We start from the raw sequence: 16,094 nt of genomic DNA, 5'->3' as shown, positions 1-16,094 counted from the left end.
CAGCGCATTTAGTCAATCCAGCACTATGACCTCTGTAGGCCAGTTTGAGTGATTGTTTTTGTACTTTATTATTGCATCGTTTGGCAGAAACAAAGGTGGAGAGGAAACAAATCACAAGACTAAATACATCACAAGTTGGAGCATCTTTATAAAAAGGTGCCAAGTGGCAGAGTACATTTCCATTTTCTGCATTTGAACTACTGCTCTGTGTGAACTAATTTTGTACCAGTTCATGGCACCACCAGGCTATCCTGAACATATCAGGCATCAGAACAGTAGCAATAGCAATTCTCATCTTAACATTGAATAATAAAACCACATGCACCAATATAGAAAATGACCATTTTAATAACTTAACCACAAAAATGCTACATTATGTTCACCAACTTCCAAACTCCACCTTCCCAGCATTTCAATTAAATACCTCATTCTGGAAGCAATCTGCATGCCATTCCAATTTATCGGGTGCGTTGCAGACAAAAATCACAAATTTCAGAATGGCAGGCATGTTGCCCAATATTCTGATAGTAATGCAAATTCCAATGAAATTGTCTGTGCTCGTCCAAGATGTTCCCTACACCCTTCAATATTCCCTTTATCATTATTATTTAAATGCGGACTAATTTTTAATATCCATGTGATAATGCATTGCATATACTCAGAATCCATAGTTTCTGCATTCCAAACAAAAATAATGATTTACCCCCTCCCTTATTTTAGTTTAGTGTGGAAGCAGGCCCTTCAGCCCACCGATTCCATGCCGACCAATGATCACCCATGCACCAGTTCTATCCTACGCACCTGGGACAATTTACAGAAGACAATTAAGCTACAAAAGCTGTATATTTTTGGGATGTGGGAGGAAACCGGAGCACTTGATAAAAACCGATGCGGTCACAGGGAGAACATACAAACTCCATACAGACTGGATAAAAAACAGATCTCTGGAGCTGTAAGAAATCAACCCTATTGTTGTGCTACTGCGTTTCATTTTCCCCTACAAACACTTTTATTACTTTGGCTGACTCCACTAACCTTCATAGCCTTGTCCAAGTCACAATTGCTGTAAATGTGCCTCTATGCACCCACAAGTTACTCAGTTCAGAAGTTCACAAGCTACTCACTCAAAGTGCTATCTTTCTCTACATCAATTTCTCTACATTCCAATCAATTGTATTTTATTGATGTAATACACATTGTTCAAATTTAAGGGTTTTCACACAAAAAATACCCATCCATTCTACTACAAAAGACAAAGCTCAACAATAACAACTTGAGCAACATTTATGGTCTTTCACAAGCTATTTTTTTTTTTAAACATTAAAGGAGGGACACTGGTTTCAAAGAAACTCAGTCAATACATAATTATGCTTGATCACACCACAGCATTGTTAAGAGTCACCATCTTTCATCACCTCATCTACATAATTACCATGATATGTCAGTTCCTTTTATGGAACTTGCTCTGGCACACAAATACAAAGTATGATCTTTGGAGGTTGCATATAGCCCCATGTAGGTCAGGAGGGTAAAATAACGCAACGAAAGAAGAGAAAACATAACTGGGCCGTTGAACAAGCTTGTTCATTAAGATCACGGCTCATCAGATTGATTCCACAGACCTCAGTCACTCCAGTCCCCAAATCTATCACTCAGTCATAGCCCTCGCTAGGCACGTTTGAGTGAGTATATTTGTGCTTTATTATTACATCAAGTAAATACCTGCGAGGCAGCAAATCACAAGACTAAATGGAGTACGAGTTGGAGCATCTCTACATAACATGCTAAGTGTCATTGTACATTTGTATTCTCCTTGTTAACAGCAAATATTGTACCAGTTCATGGTCAACCCAAGGAAAAGATAATAAAAGCAACTGTCAAGTAATGGTAATTTCTGGACTAGCAAATTAACTCTAGGATTAATAACCCTAAGAAATTACTCTTCAGCGTTCTAATTCTGATCTCAGGAAAATCCTCGACTCCGAAGTCTTTACCTTTCAATGAGACGAGTTCTCATTTCTGAGAATTCATTCTTCTAAATGCCACATAATATAGACCAATCCATTTAACACCCCCCCCCCCCCCCAGTAAAGGTGAACATTTCATTTCAAAGCCTAATTACCTACAAGCTAACTTAATTTCTTCCAAGAACACCCAAAAACTAGTTATATGAATACATTATATTAAGAATAAGGAAACAGCAGAGAAATAAACCAAACACTGACTAGTTTCAATGACTTGTATTATTATTATTTCTTTGTTTTAATCTTCTAATTTTACAATGAACTATTTTCTATTTTTACATTCAACTCAGCAAAATGGATGGCATATATCCTCAGAGCCTTCACTCAACATTTTTCTATCACCTTATGGGTTCTGTATTATTTCCTCAATTTACTTTCCAACCTATTTTGTGCCATCAACAAATAGATTATGATATATTGGACCATATCATCCAAGTCATCTATAGATGGACAGTGAAGATCTCAGCAGTGATCATAGGCACATCCTAATAGCTGTAACCTCAACGGGTTACAGGAAACCAATTCTCTATCCATGCTAACATAACAATGAGCAGTTACCAAATTACATCCACAAGTTCCCTTTTACTGATCCTGCGCAAAAGTGCTGATAAACGAGTTAAATATATTTTCTCTTCCATAAGATGTAACTGTACCTAATCATATGAAGACTTTCTAACCATCCTGTTTCTGCTTTCGCAATTCTAACAATATTGCAAATTATTGTAGTGGTTAACTGTCTATGGTTTCCTAATATATTTTGCTCTTCTTTATTGAATAGTGGTGTCGAATTTACCTCCCACCCCCCACCCCCCCACCCACACCCAATATTTCAGGTAAATACAAAAAATGGAAAATTTGTGATGTGGGAGACAACCATTCAACACATTAGGGCCGCTGAATCAAAAGTTCCAATGACCCAGGTTCGATCCTGATCTTGGGTGATATGCATTGAGTTTGCACATTCTCCTTGTTACCGCGTGCGCTTCCTCCAGGTGCTCTGATTTCCCCCCACATCTACAAAAGGGTGGGGGTTGGAAAGTTAATTGGATGCTGTAAATTGTCCATTGTCTGTGAGAGTGTGGTTGGATCGGGGGAAATTGGTAGCCATCTGGAGAGAATAAAGTTGGAATAATATAAATTGGCAGGCTGATGGCCAGCCTGGACCTGGTAGGCCAAAAGGCCTTATTTCCATACTGCATCTCTCCATCTATCTATATTGTTTCTATCCAGTTCTGTAGCTTTACAGGTCAAGACCCAAAGTTACAAACAAGTATCATGATTTCAGGTAGAGTTGCAGAATGCCACCACCACTTTAACTGAAAAGGGTTTTTTCATGCCCCCAGTTCCAATCGAAAGGAGCTGGGGGCATGAAGTTCAATGAGTGCACATTGTCAGATTTTATTAAAGGCCATTTTTATACATTTTGGTTTCACCATGAAGAAATTACAGCTGTGTTTATATATAGTCCCCCCATTTCAGGGCACCATAATGCTTGGGACACATGGCTTCACGGGTGTTTGTAATTGCTCAGGTGTGTTTATTTGCCACCTTTATGCAGGTATAAGAGGGCTCTCAGCACCTAGTCTTTTCATCACCTTTGGAAACTTTTATTGCTGTTTATGAACACGAGGACCAAAGTTGTGCCAATGAAAGTCAAAGAAGCCATTACGAGTGAGAAACAAGAATAAAAATGTTAGTCATCAGCCAAACATTAGACATACCAAAATCAACTGTTTGGCACATCAGGAAGAAGAAAGAGAGGACTGGTGTGCTTACTAATCGCAAAGGCACGGGCAGGCCAAGGAAGACCGCCACGGCTGATGACAGAAGAATTCTCTCTATAATAAAGAAAAAAAAAACCAAACACCTGTCCGACAGATCAGAAACACTCTTCGGGAGTCAGGTGCGGATTTGTCAATGACCACTGTCCGCAGAAGACTTCATGAACAGAAATACAGGAGCTGCACTGCAAGATGCAAACCACTGCTTAGCTGGAAAAATAGGATGGCCAGGTTACAGTTTGCCAAGAAGTATTTAAAAGAGCAACCACAGTTCTGGAAAAAGGTCTTGTGGACTGATGAGACAAATATTAACTTATATCAGAGTGATGGCAAGAGCAAAGTAGAGGAGAGAAAGAACTGCCCAAGATCCAAAGCATAGCACCTCATCTGTGGAAAACGTTGGTTGGGGTGTTATGGCCTGGGCATGCATCATGGTGGCTGAAGGTACTGGCTCACTTATCTTCATTGATGATACAACTGCTGATAGTAGTAGCATAATGAATTCTGAAGTGTATAGACACATCCTATCTGCTCAAGTTCAAACAAATGCCTCAAAACTCACTGGCCGGCGGTTCATTCTACACCAAGACAATGATCCCAAACATACTGCTAAAGCAACGAAGGAGTTTTTCAAAGCTAAAAAATGGTCAATTCTTGGGTGGCCAAGTCAATCACCCGATCTGAACCCTATTGAGCATGCCTTTTATATGCTGAAGAGAAAACTGAAGGGCACTAGCCCCCAAAACAAGCATAAGCTAAAGATGGCTGCAATACAGGCCTGGCAGAGAATTACCAGAGAAGACACCCAGCAACTAGTGATGTCCATGAATCGCAGATTTCAAGCAGTCAATATATGCAAAGGATATGTAACCAAATATTAAACATGACTTTCATTTATATGACATTCCTGTGTCCCAAACATTATGGTGCCCTGAAATGGGGGCGACTATGTATAAACACTGCTGTAATTTCTACATGGTGAAACCAAAATGTTTAAAAATGCCCTGTATTAAAATATGACAATGTGCACTTTAACCACGTGTTACTTTTTCTATTACAAATCTCAAATTGTGGAGTACAGAGGCAAATAAATAAATGATGGGTCTTTGTCCCAATCATTATGGAGGGCACTCTATGAAGTTTGCAAATTTAATCATGTTAAATAAATGTAAGAGTTTCCAGAACATATTGGTTACAATTTTGTTTTAAATGGCACTCACCAAAAGGCATGCTGAACAAAACAGATTTTCAACACTAGCTATTTGCGACTGTTTTCCGTCACCAATTCAGCTTTGGGCCACCGACTGAAAGCAAAGCTGCACTTGGATAGCAATGTACAAACTTACTTTGCGCAGGAAGCTTAAACATGCCAGCAAGATATGTAGCCACAGAAGTATATTGCCCAAGATCAATGTTTCCCTGAATGATAACTCTTAAATGCAAATTTTCCAGCATGTCAGTGACTTGGGAACTATGAGATGCTACCCACCCACATACTTCCCTCCATCCCCAGATCCGTATGAAGGGTTGTTAATTTCATCTGAATAAAAAAAAAGAGAACAAATTTAGCAATAATTACTGGGACTTAAGGGTCTTCATGTTTGTACGTTGTGATCATACACAAGTGCAGTTGATCATTTATCCAAAGGACAATTAAAAAAAATAAAAGAGTTAAAGTTAACAATGATTTCCTATGTTAATTTGATCAATCTGCACAGATGCATTATTACTGATGCATCATCAATAGAATGCATCAGTAATAAAATGAGTCAAACAAGAAATGCAGAACAAAATAACATCAGGATTCCTTCACCGTGGCAAGCTTTGTAGTTTATATTTGATGCTCAAGGGTTATTTTTCTGAAATGTGACTTGTTTCTCTCTGCACTGATGCTGTCTAACCTATTCAGTACTTTTTTTTGTTGAGTACAGTGCTTTTATTTCATATAGTTTACTTTTTATGTACTCATCAGTAACAATTGAACTAATGCATTTATAAAGGAGTTTTTTTTAATCCATAGGTTCAGCAAGTTCACCCCATAAGCAACAATCATATTAAGCAACAACTCCAGAGAGATTACTTGGACTGACCCATGAGATTATTCAGTGCCAAAATTGGCACAAGCAAACCTAGATCGAGATATCAATATGTCACCATGTGCTCACCATCAAGACTCATATGAACAATTGTCAATTTCCATGAAGCACTATGACAGTAAAGAACAAAGTGCCTATCCTTTTTCATTAACGAAATAACACGCACACACTTAAAATAATTTGCATCATACATTCAGGAGAATCATTTCTCCTGATCCTTCCAACATTACATGTGTACATCGACCATCCTACACAGAGACACAAGAAATGTGCAGATTGTGGAAAAAATAAAGGGCGAGAAAAATTTAGCAGGTGAGACGGTATCTGTGGAGGGAAATGGACAGAATACATTAAGTCAGGACCGTTCGTCAGACTCCTTGTTAAATGCTGTGTCCCACAAAATCAATCGGCTATCTTTGCTTTTATATTAATTAACTGCAGAGATGACTTAAAGTACAAACAGCATCACAAAATGGTTTATCACCTTAGCTGCAATTATTTTAACTGCTACTGAATTACATCAAATAAAGTGTTAAAACAAAAATGTGGTTTTGCAGCAGCCTACACTAAAACATTTTTCTGAAAATTGTTTGCTTTTCATTAATCCATAACCAGGCATTTCCTGGTATACAAATCCAAACTCTCATCCAAAAATGATGTTAAATGTAAGGCCATCATACATTTTCCTCATATTTAAATGCAATCAATATAGTAAGTGTCTTTATTACCAGCATACTCCATTGCCTATTTTCAATAATCCTTTCTTTTCTTCCCCTAACAATTACATTTTTATTGAAACATTTAATCTGAATAGTTTTAATCTGAATAAATTTGTAAATTACCAATTGATTTTAAACAACATAAATAAAAACGTTAAATACTAATAATTAATTCAAGTATGGACCATGGGGCATCGCAGTGGAAAGTACCAGATTACTGCTTAATAGACAAATTCCTTAACTATCGAGGTACCTTAAGCTTCTTCCTTCCCACTTACTTCCTGCAAACTCTCCCAATACAAGATCTATGAAACTCAGCTGTCAAAAATACTGCTCAATCTAAGAATACGTAGAGCTATTTTCACAGTAACGTGTTTATGTATTAAAATAGAACACAACTTAGAACTTCCCGGTATTGCATAAAGACGCGGCCCACCTTCAAAGCGGATGAATTAACTTGTATGTTTTCTTAAAATAAATTACATGTTGCATCACACCATATTCTACGTTAAAAAACACGCACACAATTGCTTGATGAAGAGAAGAGTAATCATTCCCCAACCGTATTCAGGAGTAGAGGGGGAATAGTAATCCCTCCTCTCTCACCTACTCAACAATCACATCAGAACAATTGCAACTGTCTCTCTCCATTAAAATGGGGAACGGACGGGCCTTTCCCGGTGCCAGCCCTCTCTCAGGCTGGTTGGACGCCGGTTGTCTTTCTGATCACCGGTAGTGCCTAGTGCTGGCGCGGCCTGGCGGCGCCGCTGAAGCCTCCGGGTAGAAATAACCGGGTGCCAGACTCCAAGCAACTCTCTCACCCTGCTCCTCTCACAGTCTCCCCGACTCACCGTTTCCAACCGCTTAAATGGTTTCTTCCTTCCGTGTCCTTATCCTGATGCTGACGGAAAGTATCTTCAAGGCCAGTTCTCTCCACTCTTCTATTGCAGGGGATATTATATATAATTATATCTCCGTTTCCCCCTCTCTCTCTTTACAGCGCTGTTCCAATTTACACGCTAACCACCATTTTTCTCCCCCCCCCCCCAGGAATCCTTCACTGAGTCTGCGCACAAACGCGGCCACGCATGCGCCCACTACAGCACCTGCAACCGTTACCCTTCGCCTTCGGCCTCCGGCCACCGTGCACTGCCTGCCGGGAGTTGTAGTCCATCGACCTTCACTTCAAGTCTGTTCCGGTGTGTCGCATACACTTCCCATACGCCTTTTGGGGACAGCCCCCTTTGAGAGAGAGAGAGATTTGACATTTGACATCAAAGATCATGATCTTTGTTTGACATTACTCTGGGAACCCGAGAATAAGATGAAAGTGATGGATTTCAGCAGTCCACATTAGTTAAAGTGTAGGAGTGGAAACAATAATGGTATTAAATAATAAAAAGCAGATAAATCCTCTGGACCTGCAGGAGGCATGAAGAGATGCTATCAGATGGCAGAGATTCATAAGGGAATTCGAAAATATCCTGGATTCTGGAAAAAAAAATTCTCTGCAATCTGTAATCTTCTGCTTGTCATTTCTTTCACGAACTATTGAAATCAAATCAGAGGAACAATCCCAGTTGTATGTGCAGAATGGGATAGAAAAGCAGCAGCGAAAGATGAAGATGGAGTGCCAACCAAGTGAAGGTGAAAAACAGAACATGCATCCCCAACAGCTTAAGCAACTTGCAAGAGGCAATCACAGAACCAATGGATCAGATAAAAGCTCTTCAGTTCGGCCGCATCAAGTTGTGATGGGTGGTGGATGATTAAACAGTTAACAGGATCCATGCTCGGATGGTTGGGTACAGCATGTGAGAGTGGAAGAAAAGAATGAGTATTTGCAACCATCTCAGCCAGATGTGTCAAGTGGATGAACCATTTTGGTGTCCATCCAAAATTCTCACCATCACAATGCTAATTCATCCATTGAGTTTCCATGTGATATAAAGAAAATTAACATGATATAAATAAATGGATGAGAGCACTGCAGAGAGCAATGGCTGTGAAGCCAAACAATATCCCAGCAGTAGGACTGGAGACATGTGTTCCAGAATTAGCTGTTTATTCAGCCAAGCCATTCCGGAAGGCATTCTTTCACATCTCACCAAAAGAATGGAAAATTGCTCACTTGATTGGCACACTGTCAACAATCCTGAATATTCATCCGTTGCAGTAATGGTGGACAGTGGCTATAGTGTGTACGTCCTATCCACAAAATGCACTCGCTTATCAAGATTTGGCCACAGTTCATTGCAAATGCACGATTTGTATCACCAAAAGAAGAAAAGGTGAGTGGACGGTTCAGTTGCCGGATAACAGCTGGGAAGAAACTGGAAGTATGCTTTTTTAAACTTCTGTACCTCTTGCCTGATGGGAGAGGTGAGAAGAGGGAGTGACTGGGGTGAGACTGTTCCTTGATTATGCCAGTGGCCTTGCCGAGGCAGCATGAGGTGTAGATTGTGTCAATGGAAGGGAGATTGATTTGGTTTGGGTTCTGTCCACAACTCTGCAATTTCTTGCAGTCTTAAATGAAGCTGTTCCCAAACCATGTTGTGATGCATCCTGATAAAATGCTTTCTACACACATCTATAGAAGTTAGTGAGGGTTGTTGGGGACATACCGTACCTCCTAATACTTTTATGGAAGTAGAGGTGTGCTTTCTTGGCCATTGCTTCGATGGGGCTGGTCCAGGACAATTAGCTGGTGTTATTTCATTCTTAAGAATTTGAAGAATCAATGTATGTACAGCTGACTGTACTCCTTTGCTTCCTGAAGTCGATCACAATCCTGTAAAGTAGAGTAAGTAAATTATGCTGCATGCATTAGGGCCACATTTGGAGTAGTTTGTGCAGATTTGGCTTTTAAACCTGAGTGGTACAGAGGAGATTCACCAGTTCTATTCCTGGGAAAAGTGTGATGTAATGTGTGGGTAAGATTGGCCTGCACTCATTGGATTTAAATGAATTTGGGGCAATCACATTGAAACATATCAGGGTGGTAAATGAAATGCTGCTTTGTTTGGGAGATCTAGAACTGCAGGTATAGGCTTGGCATAAGAATGGGATGAGACACATGGTTTGCCTTACAGCAACGTAAATATTTCAATTATTCACTGATTGCGCTGTGAATATACAGCCACGCACACATTTGAAGTTGCAGTGGACATAATTTTGGCCAGGCAAGGATGTGGAATTAGTTGGGAAAACTAGCCATGCGGCTGATCAGGGTCGAGATGCCACCTGGATTACCCATCCTTCTTCGATTCAAATAGCTAGCTCGTATTTATTTCTTATGTACTTGATCTTCGTAAATACTAACTCTTATTCAAATGTTCTTTGATATTCAACAAATATTGTTTTAAACCCGAAGAGTGTAACATTTGTAAAGTTGCTGCTTCATAGAATGAGGGACATTGGAGAGAAGGTGTGAACCAAAGATCATAGGGCTCCGCTCTATGATCTTTGGTGTGAACCACACACACACACAAGGCATGCTGGAGAATGTAGTCTTTGTGGATGGTCTGAGTAACATCCGATTCCGGGCGCCAAGCACGCTGGAGTTCAGATCGGGGGTCACGCGTTTGTTGGCTGGTTTTCACCCACCCAATTCGTTCGGTCAACGGCTGGTCGGTTAAACCCTGGGAGTCACGGAGAGAGGGATCAGCGTCGGGGTCCGGGTGTTGCCTGGTCGCACCGTACAGAGGCCGGTGGACGCAGTGGCTGCGCCGCGCCGGGTGTTTTCTATTCCGGTTCGGTTCCAAGATGGCTGCCTCGACCATGGCGGTAAATTCAGGTCAGTGATGGCGGGCGGTTCAATTAACAGAGACATAGGCACTGGTCAAGCTATAAGATCTTTGGTCAAGCCTGTCTGCACTCCAGAATATACCATATTCACCGTCATTTTAAATGGCTGCAGTTAGCAGACAGTCAACCCCGTCCACGTGAATTCCCGCGACCACAAGCTCCGGCTCACCGACACCAGGGAATCTTCAGTTGCACAGCGGGGATGGGATGGAGAGTGCAGGTCGGGGGAAGGAGGAGAGTGAAGAGAGAAAGTGTGATGGGGAGGAGAGAAAATGGGACGGGGAAGAAAGCGTGACAGGGAAGAGAGAACGCGTGACAACTTGACGAGGGGAGAAAGCATGTCAAGGAAGAGAGAAAGTGTGACAGGGAGGAGAGACAGTGTGACGGAGAAGGGAGCGGGATGGGGGTGTTGACGGGGAGGCGAATGTGGGGTGACATTGGAGAAGAAGGGGACACGGGGCAGTGACGGGATGGAGAGGTGGACAGGGGGGGGGGAGTGAGAAAATGATGTGGTAGGGAGCTGAAATGTAGTCGCAAAGGTAATGCTTCGGAGAGAAGAGTCTTCTTCGAGTCCGTTGCAATCTCAGATGTCGTTCTGCCAGTATCTGGCGCAGGTCACAGCTGGTTGGGTCGGTTCAGCCAGGTCCTGGGGGCTGCACTGGGGGGGCGTCGTCACACTCCAGTAGGTGGGACATTGTCTGTACTGCTCCACAGCTGCATGTGTCTTCTGCCTGGTAGTTCCATGCTTTCATAAGTGCTTTGCACCTCCCCTGCTCCACTCGTAATCTGTTGAGGGTCTTCCAGGTTGGCCATGGGAGGTCGTGCCCGCTGGCGAGGCATTCAGTCGGAGTGATTCCTCTCTCCATCCAGTCGTGGGCTCGTGTGTTGAGCTGGTTCCATTCATCTTTCTAGATGTTGGTCCTTGCTGTTTCTTTGGTTGTCTGGAGAGGTGGGACTGTCTGCAAGAAACTGGCTCTGGATTTCAGTCGGGGTGGAGGTGCTGTGTGTCCGTGCAGGGGGTGACTGGTATAGATCTCCTGTGCTCTCCGCTCGTCTTGGGCGACGATGGATCGTCTGATATGGGGGGGGGGGGGGCAATACCAGCTAGAGCGTAGAGGCACGGGACTGGCGTTGTCTTTATGCATCCCGTCATAATGCGGCAGGTGTCATTGAGGGCTGTGTCAACCAGTTTGGTGTGGTGGGAGCGGCTCCAGCTTGAGAACGCGTATTCAGCTGTGGAGAAGCACAGGGCTAGGGCAGTTGCACGGATGGTTGGTGGATCAGCGCCCCACTTTGAGTTTACCAGTTTGCGCAGGATGTTGTTGCGAATGTTGACCTTGGCTTTGGTGTTCTGAAGGTGGGTTTTGAAAGAGAGTGTCCTGTCGAGTGTGACTCCGAGGTACACGGGGTGGAAGTGGTTGGATAGTTTGTGGCCATCCCATGAGACGCTCAGTTGTTTTCCTGCATCTCGATTTTTAAGATGGAAGCTGCATAGTTGGGTTCTTGATGGGTTGGGTTTCAGGTGATTGTTATTGTAGTAGGTTGTCATCTCTTGGAGGGCGCTTTCCAGGACAGACTCGATCTTCTGGAAGTTCTCCTGTTGGGTGGTGATGCAGAGGTCATCAGCATAGATGAAGCGGCGGCAATGTGGGGGAAGTGGTTGGTCGTTGATGTAGATGTTGAAGAGGAGGGGGGCCAGTACGCTGCCTTGTGGTAGGCCATTCTTTTGGGCTTTCCATTTGCTCTTCTTGTCGTTTAGTTGAACGAAGAAGCGCCTGTTGTTGAGAAGGCTTTTGATGACTTGGCACAGGTCGAGGTCACCAGTCATGTCAAAAAGTTTCCTGATCATGGTGCGGTGCTGGACAGTGTCGTAGGCAGCGGTGAGGTCTATGAAAGCTGCTCCGGTGATGAGTTTGCACTCAAAACCGTCCTCAATGTGTTGGGTGAGGTTCAGTAGCTGCCCGGCACAGGAGCGGCCAGGGCGGAAGCCAGCTTGATCTTTAGTAAGCTTGGAGTCTATAGTGGCATAAGGCGTTGGAGTAGTAGCCTCTCGTAGAGCTTGTAGGTGATGCAGAGGAGGGAAATGGGTCTGTAGCTCTTTGGGGATGATGGGTCCTTTCCAGGTTTGGGAATTGCGACAGTCTTGGCCTTTCTCCATACAGATGGGGTTGTTTTCTGTGCCATGCATGAGTTCGGCATTGCTAGGAGCCAGGTCTTTGCTTTAGGTCCAAGGTGCTGTATCATTTCCGTCAGTACATCATCGATTCCTGCTGCTTTCCCAGGTTTCAGCATGATCATTGCAGCTTCGAGTTCTTCTAGGTCGAAGGGCTTGGTGGTTGTAGGCGGTCTGTTACCGCTGTCCGGCGGTATTCTCCTGTGGGTCTGCGCCAGTTTTGGCTACGACCGTTTGTCACCAGCTGTGCTGCAACTGAGTTTGCTGTGACTGTTGTGAGCGTGGGCGGTGTGGTATGGTCTTCACCGAGGCGGCGGATTGTGGCCCATGCCTTCCTGCTGTTATTGGTCATGTTGGTGTTTTCTATCAACTCCTTCCAGACTTGCCTTCGGTCCTCACCGACTGTTCAACAGGGTCTCTCCGAGTTCCATGGTGGTGGAGGAGAAAGGGTCCTCGTGGTATGCCCTGTGGTAGGCTTTCAGTAGATCGCTGGATGTTTCCGACAGCCCGGGGATGTACTCGGTCTGGCATCCTCTTGGTATATGTCGCCTGGCTGACCTTTTCAGCAGTTATGTGAACATGGTATAGTTGTTGGGGTGTGATGGAATGCTGGGGATGGAGTCTTCGATCTCCTGTTGGAATGACAGCCAGTCGGCCTTCCGCAGATTGAACCTTCTGCGGAAGGGGACGGTTGTTGCTTGGAGAGCGGATCGGATGGTTATGGTGATTGGCCGGTGTTGCGTATGGGGGATAGGGTCCAGGACTTCTTTCACAGCTCTGGATGATAGTTCGCTGCTCACACAAACAAGGTCTGGGTTATATCCTCGTTTCCATCTGGCACTGTGGAAAGATTTTGGCAGTTTGGCGTCATGGATCAGGGTCAGGTGTTTCGACTCGAGCCAGGTTTCGACTTCATCTCCATCTTGATTGTTCACTTCATAGTCCCACAATGAGCTATGGTCATTGAAGTCCCCAATGCTAATGTGGTATTTCCTCTTGCATCTGTCTGGCAGTTCAGAGTGGAGGAACGGACTTTGGGGGGGTTTATACACTGATGTGACAGAGATGTTTGGGAGGGCAACTGTGATGGTTTCCATTTGCCCTTCGGTGGTGTGGGGGAGAAGAGTGATCATAATGGTGATGGGATGAGGGATATGATGTGGGGAAGGTGGAGGCACAAGATCGGATGAAGGTGGGAGAGAAGGGTTAGGAAGGGCATTGCATGAGGTGCCAGGGGGAAATGGGTGGAAGTGTGAGGTAGTTAGAATAGGATGAGGAGAATTGTGCAAGAATGGTGGGGGACTAAGGTGGGTGTGGGCAATAGGATGGGGGTGCATGGATGGTTGGAAATAAGGAATGATGATAGGATAGCGGGAAGCTACGTAGGCATGGATATGAGGAACAATTGTAGGGGAGGTGGAAAAGCAATGGAAGGGTGTTTGAGGGTTCTGGGGGGACAAGGATGGGTAAACCAGAAGGATGGCAGGGGCAAGATGGAGGAGGTAGGTTACAGTAGAGGTGGGACCACATCACGAGTCGAGGAGTGCCAGTAGCTGTGTTGTGCCACAGGGTTGGAGAGGAATTTGTTGAGAGAAAGAAATGTTGAGCGAAGATAGGGACCCCTATGGTGATGGGGAAATAGGATAAGAGGAGGTCTGTTGCCGCAGTTCCAGGTGGGGGTGTTTGGGTGTGTAGTGCTGTCGAGAGATACGGGTATGAATAGACAAAGAAGTTGTTAATGTGGGGATGTGAGGGAGGGGGTGAGGTTGGTGGTAGTAGGAGAGTCAGAGGAGGAGGGAAGAAAATGAGAGGTTAAAATAATTGTGGTGAAAGGAGATGGGGAGAAACTGACGTGAGGTGTGTAGGAAGGAATGTTGCTCGGGAGCAGAATGCGGATAGTTAGAACATGGATAGTGGCGTTTCAGGTTGGGATCCATCTTCAGGCTGATTGTGGTGATGGGGGGTGGGAATTGGAGTAAACTGAAAAATGAGGTAAATGATACGTGGATAGAGGTGAGAGGAGGGGTTGATAGGCATATCATTGGACAAAGGGATGAAAGGAGAATACATGTGAGCTAAGAATGGATGAGGCATTAATTGTGAAGCCAGAGGAAGGAATATGGTGGAGGTGGAACATAAGAAAATGGTGCAAGTCAGTAGTGCACTGGGAAGGAATATAAATAAAAAAGCGGTGTTGTTTGAAGGTTAGTTACCTAAAATTTGATCATTCAATATTCATTTTGGTTAGGTTGTAAGCTACCTGAGCCAAAATATGAGATGGTGTTCCTCCACTTTGTGTGTGGCTTCACTCTGGCAATGAAGGAGGACCAGGATAGAAAGGTCACAAAAGGACGGGGAGTTAAAATGGTTAGCAACCAGGAGATTCAGCAGGCATTGGCTGGTCAGCATGGTTTTGCACATGGGAAATTTTAGTTTTCTGAAGTGGTGTTCAAAAAGATTGATAAGGGCAGTGTGGTGGACCATTAGGACTTTAACTAGGCTTTTGACAAGGTACAACATTATGGTTTGGTTCTGGTAGGTTAGATCACATGGGATCCAAATTCATGTAAAATTGGCTTGCAGGTGGAGGAATGGAGTCCTGTAATGTGGTATGCTACAGAGTTCAGTGCTGGGCCCAATGTTTGTTTTTTTATGTTTACCATTTGAATTTGAGTGCAGGTGACACTAAAATTGGTGGTATAGTGGCAGTGAAGAAAGTTAAATAAAACAGGAAAGGCAGATGGAGTTTAATTCAGATAAATGTGAGGTACTGCATTTTGGTTGGATGAATGATGGCATAACTTCCACAGTGAATGACGGGGCCCATGGCAGCCCCGCCAACAGTCTGTCTGTTTTTTTTGTCTTTTGTTGTTATTTTTAGTGTGTTTAAAATGTTTGTGTACATGTTCTCCGGTTTGTTTTATGTGGGGGGGGGGTGTGGAGGGGACCGGGGGAAACTTTTTTTCACTCTCTTACCTTGCCGGAGATGCAATTGTTTTCGGATCGCATCTCTGGTTGCTCTGCGGCCTAACATCGTGGAGCTGGAGGCCTTTTCAGACTGACTTTGAGCCCCACCGTGGGGCATGGACTTAACATCGGAGCCGATCCCTTGCCTGGGATCGCTCCAACCGCGGCCTGCGGACTTTACCATTGAGAGCTTGCAGTCTCGGGAGAGGCCGTTGATGTTGGGAGCTCCAACGACGCGGAAGGTTTGACTAGCCCCGACCTGGGGTCACATCGCCCGGCGCGGGGAGATGACATCCCCCCAATGTAGGAGCTGATCGCCCCGACGAGGAGGCCCAAATGCCATCGGCTATGGGAGTCAAGATCGCCCCGTCAACGGAAGGCTTGAGGCCCACGACCGCGGGAGAACAAAGAAAGGAAAATATTGAACTTTTTTCCGCCTTCCATCACAGTGAGGAATGTGGAGGAGTCACTATGGTGGATGTTTATGTTAAAATGTATTTTGTGTGTCCCGTTGCTTTTTATTTGTA

The 16,094-nt window shown here is 44.0% G+C and overlaps 2 protein-coding genes across 9 annotated transcripts in view; one reads left to right on the top strand and one right to left on the bottom strand.

Moving 5' to 3' along the window:
- cnot4 (CCR4-NOT transcription complex subunit 4) overlaps nucleotides 1-7,715 on the bottom strand; it is a 123,470-nt gene extending 115,755 nt beyond the window's left edge. For 6 of the 8 annotated variants that reach the window (XM_033037745.1, XM_033037750.1, XM_033037751.1 and 3 more), the window contains exon 1: nucleotides 7,472-7,715. The gene's annotated coding sequence lies outside the window, so the exon portion shown is untranslated. The remainder of the gene's footprint in view (nucleotides 1-7,471) is intronic. The other 2 variants (XM_033037748.1, XM_033037746.1) reach the window with 2 other exon arrangements.
- Nucleotides 7,716-10,146: 2,431 nt separating this feature from the next.
- The window catches only part of nup205 (nucleoporin 205), a 77,011-nt gene continuing 71,063 nt past the window's right edge, over nucleotides 10,147-16,094 (top strand). The window contains exon 1 of the mRNA XM_033037744.1: nucleotides 10,147-10,416. Coding sequence (XP_032893635.1) covers nucleotides 10,386-10,416 — 31 coding nt within the window. The 5' untranslated portion in view covers nucleotides 10,147-10,385. The remainder of the gene's footprint in view (nucleotides 10,417-16,094) is intronic.

Source organism: Amblyraja radiata, chromosome 19, assembly GCF_010909765.2.
Source record: "Amblyraja radiata isolate CabotCenter1 chromosome 19, sAmbRad1.1.pri, whole genome shotgun sequence".
In the NCBI taxonomy this organism is placed as follows: Eukaryota; Metazoa; Chordata; class Chondrichthyes; order Rajiformes; family Rajidae; genus Amblyraja; species Amblyraja radiata.
Note: the sequence above shows the minus strand (reverse complement) of the source record. Positions and strands in the feature narration are given on the sequence as shown.